Source organism: Ipomoea nil, unplaced genomic scaffold, assembly GCF_001879475.1.
Source record: "Ipomoea nil cultivar Tokyo-kokei standard unplaced genomic scaffold, Asagao_1.1 scaffold0302, whole genome shotgun sequence".
NCBI classification, from domain to species: Eukaryota; Viridiplantae; Streptophyta; class Magnoliopsida; order Solanales; family Convolvulaceae; genus Ipomoea; species Ipomoea nil.
This window is the reverse complement of record NW_017616730.1, coordinates 2,079,148-2,100,990: the sequence shown is the minus strand read 5'-3', so window position 1 is coordinate 2,100,990 and position 21,843 is coordinate 2,079,148. Positions and strand designations below refer to the sequence as shown.

Below are 21,843 nucleotides of genomic sequence, written 5' to 3'. Positions count from 1 at the left end.
ATTAAATTTTTAGTATTTTAAAAAGGAAAAAGTGTCAAATAGGCCACTGAATTTCTACATATCGTGCAATTGAACCGTCAAACAAAAAAGTGTATAACTAGACATTAAAAATACAAAAATTGTGCAAATAATTTTTTTTTACAAGTTATTTTCAAGATTCCCTTAAATATGATGTCATAATGTCAAATTATATATAAAAAGTTATTTTAATTAGTATTTTTAAAAATTAAAAAAAAAACATTTTTCCTTATTATCTAAAATAAAAATAAATAAATAAATCTAAAGCTGCTTTATGGCATTTACAAGGTTTAGTACAATGTTCACATAACATAATTAAACTCCGTCAATATATATTCACATGAGTATACAAAAATTGCAAATATTGAACGTCCGCGAATGGAGTTGATCACTTATTAGTTAGGTACTTCATCTCTAAGGCTGATCGTATGGAACGGTTCCATGATCCTCTACTTCATTTGTAATGCTATTGGTTATAATCTTAATGAATGATTTTCGCTTTGGATTCAAATAAATAACTAAATAAATAAATCTTTATACCAGGACTATGTGGTCTAATGGTATCCGGGTTGGACTTCCATTTGGAAGGTTGTGAGTTCAAGTCTCAGTGGAGGCGTTATTGGTTCTTTGTGTTTCATAACTAAATAAATAAATCTTTATACCAGGACTATAGTCCATTTGGAAGGTTGTGAGTTCAAGTCTCAGTGGAGGCGTTATTGGTTCTTTGTGTTTCAGTAGGTTGAGAAAGTATATGAACAGATACTACAATGTAATAAGGGCCAGTAACATTCAAAATAAATAAATAAATAAATAAATCTTTCAAGCTAGAGTACTCATATAGCAGAATCTCACCCTTAAAAAGCCAACCCCACCCTTCCATGTCCACCACACGTACAATTTTGGACTCAAGACCTGTACTATAACTATTGACCAAACCCATTTGTTGAGCATATATAATATTAAACATAAAGAGTTAATACCCAAAATGGTCCTTGACTATAGTGGTTTTTCTCAATTTCGTCCTAAACGACTTTGGTGACCTAATATCGTCTCAGACTTTTGTGTTTCGCTCAATTTAGTCCCAGACTTTTGTGTTTTTGCTCAATTTAGTCCCTCATTTGTTATTCTGTCCATTTGGTGTTAAATAAATAGACAATTCAGTAATTTTAATATTGGCATCTCTTTACTCATAGACATGTGAACTGCGAATTTTTTTTTTTTTTACGAATTACTTCCAAAATTACTCCTAAAACTGCGAATATAAAATTTAATTTGCAGGTCCGGGAGTAATTCTGGGTGTAATTCGTACAAGAAAGAGGAATTTTGCACTTCACAAGTTGAAAGTAAAGAGATATCAATATTGACATTACTGAATTGTCCATTTATTTAACACCAATTTGACTGAATAACAAATGGAGGACTAAATTGAGCGAAACACAAAAGTCTGGGACGATATTAGGTCACCAAAGTCGTTTAGGACGAAATTGAGAAAAACGACTATAATCGAGGACGATTTTGGATATTAACTCTAAACATAAATGATGTGCAATTCAACTATCAACTTAGACTTTTAATTAAGATGTAGCACATGATTTGAACCTCCACTCAAAAGTAATCGACCTGCACATATAAGGAGCCGTGTTGAGCATATAATATTCTCAAATTCCGCGAGATTAAAAACCAAACTTACGTTATACATAGAAAGTTAATAGTACCTATACAAGTCAATGGCGCTTCTCGATCATTCAACGCAGCTGTTTGCCTGTTTGGAGTGGCTGTGAAAAATTGTAAACACCCCCCCCCCCCCCCCCCCCCCCATTTTTTTTAAATAATAATTAAATTAATTTTTTATATATAATTTAACATTATATTTAAGGGAATCAGTAACATGTAAAAAATACTATTTGCACAATTTTTAAAATTTTAATGATTTAATTATTCACTTTATTTGTTTGGTGGTTTAATTGCACTATAGGTAAAAATTCAGTAGTCTATTTGACATTTTTTTCCTTTTAAAAATAAAAAGATAATGGTTCACCTTGTAATTTGAAGGCGAACGATATAACCATTGTTGATCTGGGTCGTTATTTCCCACCCACGCACCTATATAATATATACTCAACGGAGCGAGACATTTCTACGTTTTGCTATTCACACCTTCACTCTCTAGAACTCGAGAAGCTAGGAATTGAGTTGAGAGAGAAAGGCCGCAAGCCGAAAGATGGGGCAGCAGTCGTTGATCTACAGCTTCGTGGCGAGATCGAGAGGCACGGTGATCCTCGCCGACTACACTGATTTCTCCGGCAACTTCGCGAGCATAGCTTATCAATGCCTGCAGAAACTTCCGGTGAGCAATAACAAGCCGTACTACGTTTACAACTGCGACGGCCACACCTTCAACTACCTCGTAGAAGATGCTTTCAGTAAGTCATACTTCATCTCTTTGTAGCTAGCTAGGTCGATCGATGATCTGCTAATTGCTATACCGTCTCGGATCCGGTTGTACGTCTTCGTATATCTGCTTTCGTATCTGTTAGAATCTACTCAAAACTCATCGCTGTATATTTTATATGGAAAATGGTCAAATAAACTCTCTCTAAAAGAGTGTAATTATACGTTGGTACTTGTCATTTGAGGCATATAACACCATTACCCTATTATTCACCTGGAATAACCAGTCATTCAAAATTCTAGCGAAAATTTTCACAAGTACAAATTCTTTTTAAAAAATTCAGATAGTCTCCTGTCGTCTTCTTCGGTGGAGAAGGCGACCAGCAAGTCGTCCTCTCTAATGGATAAGGCGACTAGATCTGGTCGCCTTCTCCATTAGAGAGGAGGATTGAGGTCTTTTTCTGGCCTGACTGGTTGCCTTCTCCAGGACAAGGCCACTGGAGGTTGTCTTCTCCTGTAGAAATAGTCGCGGAATTTTTTTGTTTATTTTAAAAGGCGGTGAATAGTTATTGGGAAATTGACTGTTATAGGACAATCAGCTATGAGTTGGACAAAAATAAGACGTCAGTCATATTTAATTTTTATTTTTTTTCAGCCCGTCACCTTGCTGATGTCTGGCGATCACCTTGCTGATGATCGCCATCATTGACTAGCTTAGCTTACTGTAAGGCTTTCTTCCAAAAAAAAAAGGGTCCAACTAAAGTACTTCTTTTAATGCAAAGGAAAAGCACCAGTATGCCCAATGGAGAAAAGCTACAAAAAAGGTAGGATTTGCTTTCTAAAGATGAGTGACTGGGCAACAATACCCACAATCTCAATTCAAAAACCATATATACTTGACTCCACTGCATTATGCACATTGCACCACACACTGCTACTCTGTTTTACCCACTTAGATATAGTCCAGTCCTGAGTGGTCTCTCTTATCATTTATACTAGGGTGTTCTATTTGCACCACCCTTTGACTAAAATGAGGTATAAAATACATTAAAAATATAAAAAGGTGGTAAGTTATAATAAATACATAGATGGTGCAAATATCTAATGGGTGGTCAAAATGCTATTTGCACCACCTTAATAAAACTGCATTTATTAAATTTAAGTAATAATTAATTAATTCAAAATTTAATTCATTAAAATAAAAAAAAAAAATTAAAAAATGAAACATCGCTTTCTCCGGTGAGAAGACGGACTGCCTTCTCACCGGAGAAGGCGACCCAGGTAGGCTTCTACCTGGGTTGCCTTCTCCGGCGAGAAGGTTGCCACAGTGGGTTGCCTTCTCGCCAGAGAAGCTGACAGATCACTTTCTTTTTTTTTTTTCTTTTTTTTTTTAATATGTTGATTAAAAAAAAGAATAATAAATATTATTTTTTGATCATATTTATTAATGGTGGTCAAATAACACTTTAATATTTGCACCATCTATAAAATTATTTGACCTATTATATAGGTGGTGCAAATAGCAAAATAGGTGGTGTGAATAAAATTTCCCATACTCTCTTCTTCAAAAGCCTTAAACTTTTTGTCTTCTGTGCTTACCATTTAATGCTCCTGTTATGTACTGGACATTGTTTCAGGTTGGGCACTTTGTCAAACTTCTATTGGATACATTTGCAAGCATTTAATGCTGTTTTAGACCACTTTCAGGTTGGTCTCAGATCTACAGCCAGCAAGCATAACCGCATTTCTCGTGGGAAACGCATTTCCCACATGAGCGGATTTGCAGGTTGTAGTATTTTATACATCGGACACATTTGAGAAATGCGTCTAATGTTGACGGGGAGAGAATAGCATTTACTTTGACCGAATTTGGGAAATGCATTTTTCAGTCCAATCGCATTTTCTAAACTCGGTTTTCTCTTGACCGTCAAAAATTAGTCAGCGTCATATTTTTGTCAAGTATAAGGCTGACTGTCCAAAAATCCACAGTAATTAGCGACGGTCAACGTTTTTAAAGTTCGAGTGCGTAATTGTACATTTGATTGTTTTAAAAGTTCGAGGGCCTAATTAGATTTTACCGGTAAATTAGATTTTTTTTTTATTTGAGTATCCGGTAAATTAGACTTATTTGACTCATTTTCACAAGTTCAAGTGTGTAATTGCACCTTTTTAAAGTTCAAAAGCCTAGTTGCACTTTTGAAAAAAGTTCAAGGGTCTATTTGACAGTTTTTCCTATTTTCTATGAATTTTAGTATTTTACAAGTAAAAGAAAATAAAAAATAAAAAGCTACATATATAATCGTTTACCACACATAATTCAGAAGTCATGAAATGTCTGCTAAACCATTGAGCTAAGCTCTTATAGACAGTTATAGTATAAAATCTAAGTGCATTATTCGTTGACCAAATACTCTTATTATTAGACTATTGAATATATAACTCATAACACTCTTGTTACCGCAAGGTGGTGGATTTTTATTGAATGCACATGCACATGTCTCATTACAAATCATATTAAAGGTATGGAGTAAACTTAACTAACATTATTGATAGGAAGGAGAAGTAAAGTACAAGACAACCATGTCCTCCCAAGTCAAAGAATCAGTTGCATAATTGTAATTAACAACAAATTGATGACTTGAAGTTAATCTCTATGAGATTCGTTATTCGTTAGTCCAATTCATTGAGTTTGTTCTAATAACAAGTACTCACATAGTCACATGTTTGTTTTTTGCATTGCATATGATATGGCATAAGATTTACCCAGCAATTTATATCGTGCACCAGGGCGCACAATGCATGTGCGCCCTAGTGCAAAACGACGTCGTTTTGTACTTTTCTTTTTGGAATTTTCGTTTTTCGTGTCTGTTGTCAATTTCTTTATAAAAAAAAATCATGTTTCGAATGTACATAATTATATAATAAAATGTACATAATTGTATAACATAATGTACATAATTGTATAACAGAATACACATACATTCTGTCGCATCAAACTCCCACATAACTTAACAAAACGATGTCGTTTTGGACAGGGTGGGACGCACAATGCAGTGTGTGTCCTGGTGCACGATATAACGATTGGATTTACCCTATCTAAAATGGTAAATAGAACAATGTGATAGTTTTAATGAAATCTGAACGCTCTATTATAATTCATATAACTAAAATATATTATGATGAAAATTAATTAATTTCCCATATCTCATAAATCTAATCATTTTCTGTATTTTGTCAGTTCGGCTAACTTTTATTTTCTTGGCACAGTATATTGTGTTGTTGCTGTAGAATCTATTGGCAATCAAATTCCACGTGGTTTTCTTGAGCGCATTAAGGAAGAGTTTACCAAGAAATACGGTGGCGGAAAAGCTACTACTGCTGTTGCTCACAGCTTAAACAAAGGATTCGGGTAACTCATTATCTATTTTTCACATAATTTTGATTTGGGAATTGAAGGGGACGATACGACCTTGTATCAAGATAGCACTATTTTGAGTGAGTGTCAAGAATGCAAAGGAAAGAAGACAAAGAGCACATACCAGTTTTAGTCCCACGAATATTAATAAAATGACAGTTTTAGTTCATATGTTTAATTATATTATATTCCTACTAATTTTCATCCACGACTATTATTTTAGTGTCAAAATTCATCACGTTGGTCACCACTTCATTTAAGGCATGCCGAAAAATCAAATTATTAAGGGTATTTTCGTCCTTTTCAAATTAAGATCTCAATTTAAGCATGAATAAAAGGGATTTAAGCCATAAGATCTATCCAATTCGTAGTTCTCCTACACAAATCAAGGTAGGATGATGAGGAGAACTGTGAATTGAGATTGATTTTAGGGCTTAAATCTCATTATTCTTGCTCAAATTAGAATCTTATGTTGAAAAAGACAAAAATGCTCTTACAATATTTAGATTTCAACATGTCTTAAATGGAGGGGTGACCGGTGTGATAATTTTTGTACTAAAATAATAGTCATGTATGAAAATTGGTAATAAAACAATAGTTGTGGATGAAAATTAGTAGGAATTAAACATGTTGACTAAAATTGTCATTTAACTAATACTCGTGGGACTAAAATTGGTATTTGCTCGAAGACAAATTAAAAAGATAAATGAGATATGAGAGATTAGGGAGCTAATAATAAAAGGACTAAAGAGAATGAGAAGTCAAGTAGCCCATTGACATTTCTGTGATTCTCCTAAATGGAAGGTCACGCTCGGATTCCAGTGGGGTCATTGACTTTTTTAATTTAATAGGTTGAGAAAGTATGTAAGAATAAATATCACATTGTAATAGAGTCAGTAGTACTAAAAATTTTAAAAAAAATTAAAAATAAAAAGAGAATGAGAAAGAATATAGAACAGAAGAATTGGATATTTTTTATTTATCTACAATCTACATCTACAATTCTAATAAGAGCCAATAATGTAAGGCTTTTAATTATAACAAAAAAAATGTCGGTAGTATTGTTTCTTAAAATGAATGGTTCATATTATTTTGATTTTTGTAATTTTTTAATGATTTTTCTTATTTATTCTCTATTATATTATTTTCTTCCATTAAATAACATAAACTCCGTTAGTATAAACTTTAGTAACGGAATATTCCATTAACTATTTATTATTTTTAACTTACTCATTAATTTCGGTATTAGGTCCGAACCACATCCCAATTAGAGTTGACATAATTTTTAAACATATACTACGAATATGTTAAAATGTATTAAAAATATATATAATATAAAATTTAACATAAACTTTGGTCAAATAATTAGTCCGACTAAATACATAACATTCAAAGTCAAGCATCAAATATTATAAATCAAGAACTTTAAAAATCATTTGATTTTTATACATTTAGGGTCCGTTTGGAAAGCAGGAAAATAACTTCTGGAAAATGGTTTCTGGAAAGTGAGTCATTTTTTCGGAAAATAATTTTCTTTTTCAGTGTTTGGTTGCATTTGGAAAACTGTTTTGGTGTGTTTGGTTCATTTTCTGGAAAATGAGTGGAATGGTATAATTAAATATTTTAATTATTTTATTCTAAATAAAAAATACATTTTAAAACTTAAAAAAAAAAAACATTTATGGCTTCCGGCGGAACTGGGTTCCGTCAGAAACCATAGCTATGGTTTCTGGCGGAACTTTCCGCCAGAAGTTATAAAAAAAAAAAAAATTGAAATAGAAGTGGCGGAAAATGACTTCTGCCCAAATTTGGCGGAAGTCATTTTCCGCCAAATTGAGCTCATTTTCCCCAGTCAACGGAATTCGGAAATTCGGATTCCAGGTGTAGCCAAACACCAAAAATTCGGAAAATGATTTTCATAAATTATTTTCCGGGTTTCCAAACACAGCCTTAAAAAACCAAAAAAATAAAAATAAAAAATTATGTTAATTTTTTTTTTCATTTAATTAATCTTCTTTTGATTATTTAGATGAGAACAAAACTTAATATTTCAATTATACTTTTGTATTATTAATTTATTGGTATGATTTAGATTGTTTATGGTATCAATATTTTTTGTATGTATTTTTATAATGGTACAATTGTACATTACTTTATAAATATTATACTATTATTTTTTTTGTCGGACAAAATTGTTCGTACATCATTATCAGACCTAAGCGACCTAACTACAAAGTTGTTGGTCATAAATACAATTACACATGGACTCTAAAACGGTAGGACCATTTTCCAAATAATTGACAATGTTGACATCCCACTGGCTCTAATTGAACAAGTTTACACATCAGAATTTTATCAATGCATGACAACTTCTAAAATTTTTTTACTACATCATTATAACAATATCTATTGTAGTAACTATATATTTTAAATTATTTATTATCATCCTCTTGACAGAAATTGTAACAATTGTCATTGACAAACTCTTAAAATAATTTGTCTCAACAACGAATGTATATTAAAAAAAAATCAATGATTTCATTATTGTTATGAAAAGTATGCACGTCACTTTATTACTATTATTAAATTAAATAAATTAGTAGCTACAACAAAAAATAATACATATGCATTTAATTAATTTAGAATTAGATGTCTATAATGCCTTTATTTAAAAAATTTATTCATTATAAAAAAATTTAAAAGAGATATAATTTCATTAGTTATATTATCTTTATTTTCTACAATTCAAAGATTCATTACCTTCAAATTGATTAATTTATTATATTCACTACATAGTGTCTTCGATCTTTTTACATTATCATGTAATTAAATATTAAAGTTATAATACAAAATATGTTATATATATATATATATATATATATATATATATATATATATATATATATATATATATATATATATATATATATACCAAGTATTTTATATAAATATAATAAATATTAATATTTTGTTTAATACTTTCACATGATAACTTATGACACACATCTCAAAACGCATGAAACATGTATGAGAAAAACTATCACTACCAAATATCAATAGGTGCTTGTAAGATAAAGAATTAATAGTAAACTAAGATCTCATCATATACACAACAAGGCAAATCTAAAGCTTCCTACACTATAATCTCATTGCATGATGAATCCATCTATGGTACCACCAGTACCCCAATTGCACGTGACAAACTAACAATAAAAAAAAAAAACATGTACTGAAGATGAAGACAATGACAATGCTACCCAAAAGAGAATTAAGAAGAATTAGAGAAATTTAAACCAAAAGTAGTACGTATTTGTTTAGACTATCGTTTTTAGATTAAGTATTTAGACTAACGTTATTACAAAGTTACAAACGTTTATTTTAGTGACAATATAATCAATCTTTCTCATATATTATCTTGCATTTATATACTTTAAATTACCGATTTAAATAAACAAATTTAATATTTATTTACTTATACATTAACATCTCCGATATAATATTGCATTGATATACTTTGTGATGGAATAATATAATATGCAGCCATATTATTATTATTATTATTATTATTATTATTATTATTATTATTATTTTATAATAATAATAATAATATATTAGTCAAAGAGAAGAGGTCATCATGGCAAGCAAATATGAAAGACTACGGGAAGTTATAACTGTCAAGAAGTTACTTTATATAAAGGCTCAGGAAGAGAGAGGAGGGGGACGTCAGTCTCAAATAAGAACCTCTCTCTTAAATAACCTCTTCTACCTCTCTTCTACACGTTCTACTCTCTCTTTTCGTTCTATGGCCATGGCCTACCTGTGTACATGTACTACACCTTCGAATATAATAAAGGAATTTCGACTTGGCTTAGCCCAAAAAGGCCCGTGGTTTTCACCGTTTTGGTTTCCACAATAAATTTCTGTGTTCATTTATTGATTCTCTGCAATCATTACTTTACGTTACTCATATATTTTTCTAGGGAGGTTATTGATCCGTATAAACACATACCCTAGGTCATACCTTGGATCAATTTTCTCCATCACTTTGAAATACTTATATTCGCGCAAAGCGCATAAAACAACTAGTACAATAATAAGAGCTAATATATAACTTAAAAAAACCTACCAAATATAACATTTCCTAGTCTCCTACTCATTCAAAATTATTTCTACACTAATCACACTCACACATCCCAAATTAATTCGATCTTTTAGGCTCTCACTAATTAAACACTGCACCCAATTAATTCTTCCTTTATCCGTACATTAATACATTATTATATTTTTTTCGGCATATTATATTATGCCCCTTAGGGTCCACCTTATACAGATAGTTAGAGCTTTTAACGAATCGAACATAAACGAACGAACGTTGTTCTTGTTCGTTTGTTAAGATTTTCAAAAATCATATTTGTGTTCGTTTGTTAAGCGTTCGTTAGTGGTTGTTAACGTTCGCGAACATGTTCACGAACTTGTTCGTTAACATTAACGAACACGTTCACGAACATGTTCGTTAACATTAACAAATTAAACATGTTCGTTCACGTTCGTGAGTGCTTAATAACCAAACATATGAACATGTTCATGATCATAATTCGTTCGTGAACAATAAATAATATATGTTCACGAAAAATAACCAAACAAGTAACACAACTACAAAGAGAATACAAACAAATATTAAGCAAACACAAACGAGCTTGTCCACGAACATTATTAAACGAACACTAAACGAGCTTGTTCGCGAACATTATTAAGTGAACACAAACAAACTTGTTCACGATCTCTTAGCAAACGAACTTACAACTGCTCAGACTCTGTTCATTTATAAATCGAGCTCTAAATTTTGTTTGTTAATGTTCGTTTACCTTAATAAACGAACGCTTACTGAACACAAACACGAGTAATTTACTGAAAGCTCGGTTCGTTAACATCCCTATATAGATTGGATTATAAGATGGACCCAAATACAAATTGATTTTTAGTATCCTATTACAAATCAAAATAAACTTGTATTATAGTAAAGATAAATTTACAATATACAAAAAAAAAAAACTAGACATATATCATAAATCTATTTTGTTACATGGGTGTTTTTATTCTGAGTTACACTTGTGTGAAAGATTCGTGAGAAATGTAGAATCTATCTTAGTTGTTTGTTACTTATAATAGAAAATTGTAATGTATTATAGAAAGTTTAATACTAATTTTAAATAAATAAATTGTTAGTCTGTTACTTATAATAAATATTGTAATATTTATATGTGAAATTATGATACTATTTAGGATAAAACGATTGTTATTGATGATAAATATTATAATACTTATAATTAAAATTGTGATACTTACAAAGTGTAGTTTTTAATGTAAATATTGTAATACTTATATATGAAATGTTATTTATGAAATAAATTGTAATGCTTACTGTAGAAATTTTAATATCAATTTGAATTAAAAATAAATCGTTACTCATGATAGATATTGTAATACTTATATGTGAAATTGTGATACTATTTAGTCCTAAAATTGATTGTTACTAATTATCAATATTGTAATACTTATAACTGAAATTATAATACTTACACCTAGTTCTGGCAAATTATGCTATGGAAACGTGCCCACCTTGCAAGGTGGGCACGGTTTCATATCCATAATTTCTATATTGTAGATTCATAATTTCTATAATGTAGATTCATAATTATAGAGCTATATGTTCATAATTTTATAAATATATGTTAATAATTATAGAGCTATATGTTCATATTCCCAATTGTTGAACTCTGTTTATACAAATCACAGAACTATATGTTCATAATTTGATAACTATACAGTTTAGAAATTATGAATCTATAGTATAGAAATTATGAATCTATTGTATAGAAATTATGAATCTACTATATTTAAAATAGGAATCTACGGTTTAAAAATTATGAATCTAAAGTATATATTTTATGAATCTACAGTATAAAAATTATGAATCTACAATACAGAAATTATAAATTTACAGTATAAATTTACAGTATAAAAATTATGGATATGGAACCGTACCCACCTTGCAAGGTGGGCACGATTCCACATCATAGCGTTCCCCTAGTTATCTAGACCCGTCTCAATGACAAGAATCCGTAAGATATTTTTACACAGTTTTTGCCTTTTATTTTTGAGTAGGCCCAAGCTCAAGAAACAAATGCAGTATTGTGTGGATCATCCAGAAGATATCACAATGCTTGCAAAGGTGACGGCTCAGGTTTCAGAGCTCGAAGGGGTGATAAAGGAAAAAGTACTTGAGGTAAACTTGGTCTATGTGCATGCATGCCTCTTAAAAGTTAAAATGCTTGTGTAGTGAAAATTTATAGGAATTATATTGAGAAATCTGTGTTGTTTAATTTGGTCTTTTTAGGTTCTTGACCGTGGAGAGAAGCTCGAAATTTTGTTGGAAAAAACAGAGAACCTTCGATTAGAGGTAAGGATTAGCTAACAAAACTTTAGATAAACTACTTATGTTCATGTTTGGTAATAGTTGTTGTGTTATTTGTTTGAATTGGTTATTGTTTGTGAACATAGATAATTTCTTGTTCACGAATGAAGTGTGATCATAAACATGAGCCTGTGTTTGGTTATTAAATGTTCATGAACATGTTCACAAACATTAATAAACATGTTCGTGAACGTGTTTGTTAAGGTTAACGAACACATTTATGAACGTGTTTGCAAACGTTAACGAACACTAATGAACACTTAACAAAAGAACACGAACATGGTTTTTAAAAACATTAACTAACAAATACGAACACCGTAACAATCTTAATAAATGAACACGAATAACCTCATTTGTTCATGTATGTTCAGTTCGTTAACAACCTTAATCACATGCATGTCTATGAATGCACTAAGTTATACACAGTGTGAAAATTCCAAGAGTTTTTTTCCCTTCAAATTTACGGAAAAAATTATTAAATAGTTCAAAGTCAACAAATAATGTTTATATAAATATTTAAAGAAATTTATTTATGAATATAAGATCATATTTTATATATTTTTATTTTTTTCGACCCATTTCGTACCATGTATTTTTTTTTTCTTGTTTTCCGTTTCTGTGCAAACAAAATCGTATAAAATCGTTTTAAGCCTCTTCTAATTTTACTTCTCCTGTCATAGGCCTATTTCATTGTTTGATTTGATCATTTTGTTACAGTAATAACATTTCTACAAATAAGTTATTACATTTGCAAGGAAAATATATAGTCATTCCTTGGGACATGAGTATTAGCTATTCACATGCTCTTAGAAATAATTTTTATATCACAAATACCAAAAATACCCTTTACACATTATTTAATAAATAAATAAATAAATAAATAAATAAATAAATATATATATATATATATATATATATATATATATATATATATATATATATATATATATATAACATTCAGTATATCGATCATCATCATCATCATCATCATCATTATTATTATTATTATTATTATTATTATTATTATTATTATTATTATTATTATGTATAGAGGTATTTATGCCTTTAAAACATATTCCTTTAACTAACCAAACACCGGAATACAATTACTAAAATCTATTCTTTCAACGAACTAAACAATATAATACAATTCATATTCTATTTCTTATATATTCCATTCTCTGTGGAATAGCATTCAATTTCCTTCCAAATTCATTCTGTGAACCAAAGTTGATATTGTTGTAGGCACAGGAGTTCAAGGCACTGGGTAAGACGAAGTGGAAAATGTGGCAACAGAATTCGAAAAGAAAGCTAATTTGCGGATGTTTCTGTCTCAAGGGTTAAAGACTAACTGCGTGTTTGGTTCATGGAATAGGTCGAGAATATAATAATATTTCCTAAAATATAATAGACATATTCCATTGTTTGTTTGTCTTTTCATTCATGGGAATAGCATTCCCGGGAATGAGCTATTCCCTTTGTAGGGGGAATAGCCATTCCTGGGGAACCCCCCTGGTATTAGCTATTCCCAAGTATTTGCGAATATCTTTTGTACCATAATACCAAAAATACCTCTTTGCATTATAACATTTATATATATAATATTTATTTATTTATATATTAAAACTGTAATTAATTAAATATTGTAATTGCTATAAAATAATATTATTTAAAAATCTTATGTAATAATAATAATAAATTATTATTATTATTATTGTATAGGGGTATTTATGTCTTTTAAACATATATTTGATTTCTAAACCAACCACCGGAGTAACATTACTAAAGTCTATTCTTTCAGTGAACCAAAAAATAGAATACAATTCATGTTCAACTCCTTACCTATTTCAGTTTTTATAGAATATCATTCTTATTCCCTCAAAACTCATTCCGTAAAATAAGCGTATTGTTAAAGTTCAATGAGGTGAAGACACAAAGTTAAAACAATTCATTATAAACACCGTAAAAAAAATTGGAAAACAAAATATATTATAAATATTACAGTTTTATGTTAACAAGTTTTAGCATTAATTTTTTTTTTTTTTTTTGGAGTACTAGTTTTAGCATTAATTAATTATTATAAATTTATAATTTATAATAAAATATTAAAGAAGATTTTACAGTACTAGTAAAGAAAATTTCGAAATATTAGTATAAAAAATCCAGTAGGGCCACTGCATGCCCTCATATGTAGGAGTGTTAGCGAATAGAGCTTTCGGTAAACTACTCGTATTTGTGTTTGGTAAACGTTTGTTTATGTTTGTTTATTAAGGTAAACGAATATTAACAAACAAAATTTAGAGCTCGATTAATAAACGAATGGAGTCTAAACAGTTGTAAACTCGTTTGCTAAGCGATAGAGAACAAGCTCGTTTGTATTCGTTTAATAATGTTCACGAACAAGCTCGTTTAGTGTTCGTTTAATAATGTTCGTGAACAAGCTTGTTTGTGTTCGTTTAATATTTGTTTGTATTCTCTTTGTAGTTGTGTTACTTGTTTGGTTATTTTTCGTGAACATAGATTATTTCTTGTTCACGAACAAATTGTGATCATTAATGAACATGTTTATATGTTTAGTTATTAAGCATTCACGAATGTGTTTATTGAACATGTTCACACCTATTAATGAACATGTTCGTGAACGTGCTTGTTAACAAACATGTTTGTGAATGTATTCGTTAATGTTAACGAACATGTTCGCGAACGTTAACAAACACTAATGAACACAACAAACGAACACGAACGGAATTTTAAAAAACCTTAACAAACACGAACACTCCAAAAACCTTAACAAACGAACACGAACAACCTCAGTTCGTTTATGTTCGGTTCGTTAACAAGCCTACTCATATGTCCACATAGGCATAGCACGCCCCGTGCCTCCCAAAACAATGTTGTTTTGTTAAGTTGTGTGGGGAGTCGACGCGACACAGTGTATGTGTATTATGTTATATAATTATGTACATTATGTTATACAATTATGTACATTCGGATACAATTGTGTACATTATTTTATACAATTATGTATATTTTTTTATACAATTATGTACATTCGAACACGCGATTTTTTTTAACAGTTCAAAGTTTATGTGTATTCTGTTATACAATTATGTACATTATCATATACAATTATTTACATTTTAGTATACAATTATGTACATTTTCAAAACATGAAATTTATTTCTTTTCACAAGTTAACAACAAACACGGAAAAGCGGAATTTTCAAAAAAAAAAAAAAAGAGTGCAAAACGACGTCGTTTTGCACCAGGGTGCACAATGCATTGTGCGCCCTGGTGCACGATATAATCATTATACCCTGCACCACGGTGCACACAGCATTGTGCGCCCCCGCGCCTCCCAAAATGACGTCGTTTTGTTAAGTTGTGTAGGAAGTTGAGGCGATTATGTACGTTATGGTATACAATTATGTACATTTTTTATACAATTATGTAAATGCGAAACAGTGAATTTACGTTTATTATGTTAAGAGTCTATGTGTATTATGTTAAAAGTTTATGTGTATTATGTATTATGTATTATGTTAGATTATGTGTATTATCTTTTCAAAAAAGAGTATGTGTATTTTGTTATACAATTATGTACATTCTAGTATACAATTATGTATAATTTTGAAACATGAGATTTTTTAAAAAGAAAATTAACCGTCGACACAGGAAAGCAAAATTCTCAAAATAATAATAATTTCAAAACGACGTCGTTTTGCACCAGGGCGCACAATGCAATGCGCACCCCGGTGCATGATATAAATTGCATTCTCCATTTTTCATTTTTTTCAATTGATCAATTTTAGGCCAATCATTATTTCATGTTACGTAGTTGTGCGGGTCATAAATAAAAATTTATTTTTATATATTAAAAATATATTATTTATGTATGTAAAGTACATTATTTAAAAATTAAAAGTATTCTATTTTACATATTATTAAATAATGTACACTACGTACATAATTAATATACTTTTAGTATACTAAAAATATATTTTGTATTCATAGTTCACACAACTGTGTGAAACTGTGAACGATGGTTCAAAGAAAAATTTGACATTTTAGGCACATCCCATAGAGGGGCAAATTATTGTGTAGACTATGGTTCATACAATGTTGTATTGACCATAACAAAATGTACATTTTTAATATATTAAATGTATATTATTTTTATACTAAATGTACATTATATAATATAATGTACACTCAGTACACAAAAAATGTACATTCTCTGAATACATTGTACATTATTTTTGTATTGAATGTACATTATTTTATAATATACAAAATATGGTTCACACAACTTGTGTGGACCATGGTCCACACAATAATGATTGACATAGAGGTGGGCCGGTTTCAATGTCGAACCAGCCATGAATTAGCCCGGAAAAAAGTGGGCTTGGGCTGGGCATAGCCCAAACTTAAACTGGCTTATAGAGGGCCAGTTCAAGGGATAGTTATGTTGTGCATCCGTATGCACCATGCATGGTGCATACGGATGCCAAAACGACGTCGTTTTATTAAAAAACGCGCGTCTCCCCTTTAAAAAAAATTCAGATTCGATTCCCAGCAACAACATTATATTGTTCATTCATTCTGGAATTTTAGTTCATAGATTATGGAATTATAGTTCATTGATTATAGTGTGTACTATGTGACAGTCGGACGTGTGCAAGCAGTTCGTAATGAGTTGGGGTAGAAGATGAAAAAAAAAAAAAAAGAAGAGAAGAGGGAACGAGGATTATAGACGTGGTAGTAATGGGGCTGGTGTGTGAAACGAGACGTAATGGTGGGTGCAACTAGGGGTTGATGGTACACGGTATAACCCAAAAAAACAAATGATGAGTGGTCGAGTTTAAACAGTAATATTGGTGTGTGCTACCTAATGAGGGGCGTGTGCAACCTGTTAGTAATGAGTGAATGGTATTAAAAAAAAAAAAAAACAGATGGACCGAGCAGTCTTCATGTAGTATTAATGTCGAATGGTGTATGCAAGATTAGGATATTGCGTGTGCAATCGTTGGGTTTACGGTACACGGTATAAACATAAAAAAACGAATGAGAAGTGTCATGGGTTAAGTAGTGTTATTGGTGTGTGCTACGTGACAGAGGAGTTAAAAAGCAGAAGAGGGAACGAGCAGTGTTGTCGTATTATTAGTGGGTATGGCGTGTGCAACGTGAGCTTACGGTGTGTGCAATCAGTTAGTCGATGGTACGAGGTCATTTGTACCGTGCACCTACTTAGTAATGTGTAATGGTATAGAAGTTGGAAAAAAAATAACTACGGTTATGGTATAAACAATATATTCGTAATATGATGATTTGTGATTGGTTTTTATTTAATAAGTATTGGTTTTTATTTGTGTTTGGATTTTATTTGAAGTGTAAAGTAACGAAAAGAATTGGTTGCGATATATAGCAGGTGACATCGAATCTAATAATGGCACCGAAACATGTGACATGGAAATCTCCCCGGGAAACACAAGTTATTGGATAACAAAATGTGATCCGAAAATGAAACCAACTGTTGGGCAACAGTTTAAGAGTCTTGATGATGGCATAGACTTTCACTTGATGACGGCTTAGGAATATCATGAATCTTCAAATGAAAGAGTTCGTGTAAGCCCAACTCCCCCACGGCCCTTCTTTGACGGACATTAAACTTCTTCATCGGAGCCACTAACTTAAACGCTGATGCACGGGTGCTAATATGAGGAAAGATGCGAACTTCGTTACCAGCATCGTCTTGCCTCCGGCCTTGCAACGGTGTAGCAGAATGCACACGTCCCGCCGGAGGTGCAGAAACAAAGTCATTATCATTCGAAGAGTGAATTCCTTGGGTTTCGATACGGACAGCATTCCTTCATTTGGAACCTACACGCACAGACATAGAGACATGTTAAAAAGATTGCACACACCGTAAATGTAGTATGCATATACTGAACATAATTAAATTGCACAGCTATGATGGTAAGATTAAATAGTATCACTAAGAGGTTAATACTTAAAGCAAAAAAAGAAAAAAAAAAAACTGGAAAAAAGAAAAGTTAAAAAAAAAAAAAAAACTCAAAATTAACAAAGAATGCATATGTTGAAACGAATCACAACAAACCAAAAAAAAAAACACAATTAGCTAGAGTAAATAATACATTAGTCTAGTAAAAATGCAATGGATAGCAAAGGAAAAAAAAAAAAAAAAAAACCACGGTCACATACAATTCTTAAAACTGGCACACTTCAACACATCCCTAATCTAAGCCACTGAATTTTAGACTATTAGTATGATTGCACACACTACATTACTAAACCCAACAAAAAAAAACCCAGCTAAAAAAAAAAAAGCACAGTCAACTGACAAACAACCTATATACTGAAATTGCAGATTCGCCAAACAAAAGCACAGCCAATATCACACTACAAAAAAATAACAACACAATCTTTCAAAAAATTAACAATGTATAACTAAAACTAGTCTAACACAGTTCATGTCAAACTACTGTCCTAGTTCAAAAAAAAAAAAAAAAAAACCCGAAATTTAAAAAAAAAAAAAAAAAAAAAAAAAACAAAACAAAACAAAAAACCCGGATAAACCAACCACCGCCGCAACCCCTCCTCTCCAATACATACCCCACCGCCACACCCACCACCCACCACCCACACCCACCGGCCCATGCATGACAAAAACAACCAGCACCACCACAAAATCCATAATCGATCCCCCCCTCTCTCTCTCTCTCCCCCCCCCCCCCCCAAACACCCCTAATCTAAGACACTCAATGTTAGAGTTACTAAACCGAACAAAAAACCCCAGCTAAAAAAAAAGCACAGACAACCGAAAAAACAACGTATATATTGAAATTGCAGATTCACCAAACAAAACCACAGCCAATATTCCAAAAAAAAAAAAAAACACACACACTCTTTCAAAAAATTAACAGTGAATAACTAAAACTAGTCTAACACAGTTCATGACAAACTACTGTTCTAGTTCCCAAAAAAAAAAAAAAAAACCCTGAAATTATTTAAAAAAAATAAATAAATAAAACCTCAAAAAAACCAACCACCGCCGCAACCCCTCCTCACCAATACACACCCCATTGCCACACCCACCGGCCATCAGCCCATGCATGTCAAAAACAACCAGCACCACCACAAAATCCATAGCCGCCCTCCGCCCCCAACCTTTCCGAACCCTAACCCCCAACAAAATAGGTGTGGCGCTTAGTGCCAAACCATAGAAGAAAAACATAAAGAGAATAAATACCTCCTTTAGATGCACACGCAGACTTGCGCTTAGATCGTCTGATACCGGAACCCTCCGTCGAGTGACTAAAAACAAGTGAGAGAAACGATCGGCCGAAAACGAGACTCCAGACGTGTGCAAGACCACCGGCCGAAGCGAGAGTGCCACCCTGTGCAAGCCGTCGCCGACGACACTGTGCAAGCAGACAACCCCCGGAGACGTGCTACCAGCGTTTACGCAACCAGAAGCCCAAAAACCCTAGAAGTAACAGACGAAATAGGAGGTAGTATAGGGAGACTTCACCGGAACCAAGCTAATTGCAAACACCTAATCAAATCAAATAGGGAATACAGAAGAATAAGCGTGTCTTGGGAAGACAAATATACAAACCGTGAAGAGAAAGAAATATTAAAGGATGATTAAATCACGGCTTACCATTAATAAAAATAGACATACTCAATTCAAATTACACAAACACCCCTAAACTCATACCACAAACGCGGCAATCAATTAATCATCAAAACCGTTAAAATCAAACCTTGGATGGCTAAGATTTGTTCTCACGTTCTCACTTGAAGAGGTGTTCTCATATGATCCTAACTCTCTCTCTCTCTCTCTCTCTCTATATATATATATATATATATATATATATATATATTAGCAGTATTATATCAAAAGGTTAAATTAGTTTAAGTAGTAAGCTAGACCTTTCGTGGTTAATGATGAGGTCAATGGTTTAAATTTCATTTCAAACAAAAAAAAAAATCATTTATAATTAACTTCATATAAAAATAAATTTAAAAATTTTGGATCTAGTTCGAGACCGACCCACAAGACGGACTACTTAAAAATTCTGAGTCTAGTATGAGACCGGCCCACAAGAGGCCAAACCCAAACCCAAAACCAATTTGGAATAGCCCGACATGAGACTGGCCCACAAGAGGCCAAACCCAATCCCAAAACCAATTTGGAGTAGACCCGACATGAGACCGGCCCAAGTTATCTTTGGCCAATCGTTATGCTATGGATCCGTGTCCAGCATACATTGTGGACACGGTAACGATGTCGTTAGTGGCATTGTTATCTTCCACCATTTTTTAAAAAATTTCAGACCGCTTCGTTATAGGAGCATATGTTCATAATTTTATCACTATATGTTCGTAATTGTAAGTTCATAATGTCAGAGCTCTGTGTTCATAATTCCATAACTGTACATTCATAATTCTGTAACTATACATTCATAATTCAATAACTGTAAATTCATAATTTTCGAAGCTCTATGTTCACAATTTTAAAGCTTTATGTTCATAGTTTTATCACTATATGTTCATAATTGTAAGTTCATAATGTCAGAGTTCTGTGTTCATAATTCCATAACTGTACATTCATAATTCCACAAACGAATAACGCCGTTAACGGCGAGACAAAATCAAATTTTTTTAACTGGAATGTCGTCGTTTTCCCTGAAAACGACGTCTTTTTGGACTCGTATCCACAATGTATTGTGGACACGAGTCCACAGCATAATTTGCGATCCTTGGCCAGTCCTGATCAGTACTAATTAAAATTCAGACTCAGAATTTGGCCACCTCTAACGGCAAATTATTGTGTGGACCATAACAAAAAATACATTTTTAATATAATAAATGTACATTATTTTTGTTCTGAATGTACACTATATAATATAATGTACACTCAGTATAGAAATAATGTACATCCCCTGAATACAATGTACATTATTTTTGTACTGAATGTACATTATTTTTGTATTGAATATACATTATTTTATAGTATACAAAATATGGTCAACATAACTTGTGTGGACCATAATGATTGACATCTAACACCCCATTGGATAGTTATGCTGTGCATCCGTATGCACCATGCATGGTGCATACAGATGCAAAAACGACGTCGTTTTATTAAAAACGCGCTTCTCCCCTTAAAAAAAAAATGAAGTTCGATTTCCAACAACAACATTATGTTGTTCATTCATTTTGGAAGTTTAGTTCATAGATTATGGAATTTTAGTTCATTGATTCTGGAATTATAGTTCATCGATTCTGGAATTGTAGTTCATCGATTCTGAAATTTTAGTTCATAGATTCTGGAATTTTAGTTCATTCATTCTGGAATTTTTAGTTCATAGATTAGATTCGGGAATTTTAGTTCATAGATTATGGAATTATAGTTCATCGATTATGGAATTATAGTTCATCGATTCTGGAATTTTAGTTCATATGTTGTTGCTGGGAATCAAACCTGAATTTTTTTTTTAAGGGGAGACGCGCGTTT

General features: G+C 31.7%; 1 protein-coding gene across 1 annotated transcript; it reads left to right on the top strand.

Annotated features, from left to right (window-relative positions):
• The first annotated feature begins 2,174 nt into the window (after window positions 1-2,174).
• Window positions 2,175-13,872, top strand: LOC109159374 (vesicle-associated membrane protein 721-like). The gene is made up of 5 exons (XM_019307491.1): window positions 2,175-2,441; window positions 5,677-5,818; window positions 11,990-12,110; window positions 12,222-12,284; window positions 13,545-13,872. Exons 1-5 carry the CDS (start codon window positions 2,240-2,242, stop codon window positions 13,641-13,643), a joined length of 627 nt encoding a protein of 208 aa, XP_019163036.1. The 5' UTR covers window positions 2,175-2,239; the 3' UTR covers window positions 13,644-13,872.
• Window positions 13,873-21,843: the final 7,971 nt, after the last annotated feature.

Coding starts and splice junctions, on each gene's coding strand:
- LOC109159374 (XM_019307491.1), top strand. CDS start 2,240: ATGGGGCAGCAGTCGTTGATCTACAGCTTCGTGGCGAGATCGAGAGGC. Junction 12,111..12,221: donor TAAAGGAAAAAGTACTTGAG/GTAAACTTGGTC, acceptor TGGTCTTTTTAG/GTTCTTGACCGTGGAGAGAA. Junction 12,285..13,544: donor CAGAGAACCTTCGATTAGAG/GTAAGGATTAGC, acceptor ATATTGTTGTAG/GCACAGGAGTTCAAGGCACT.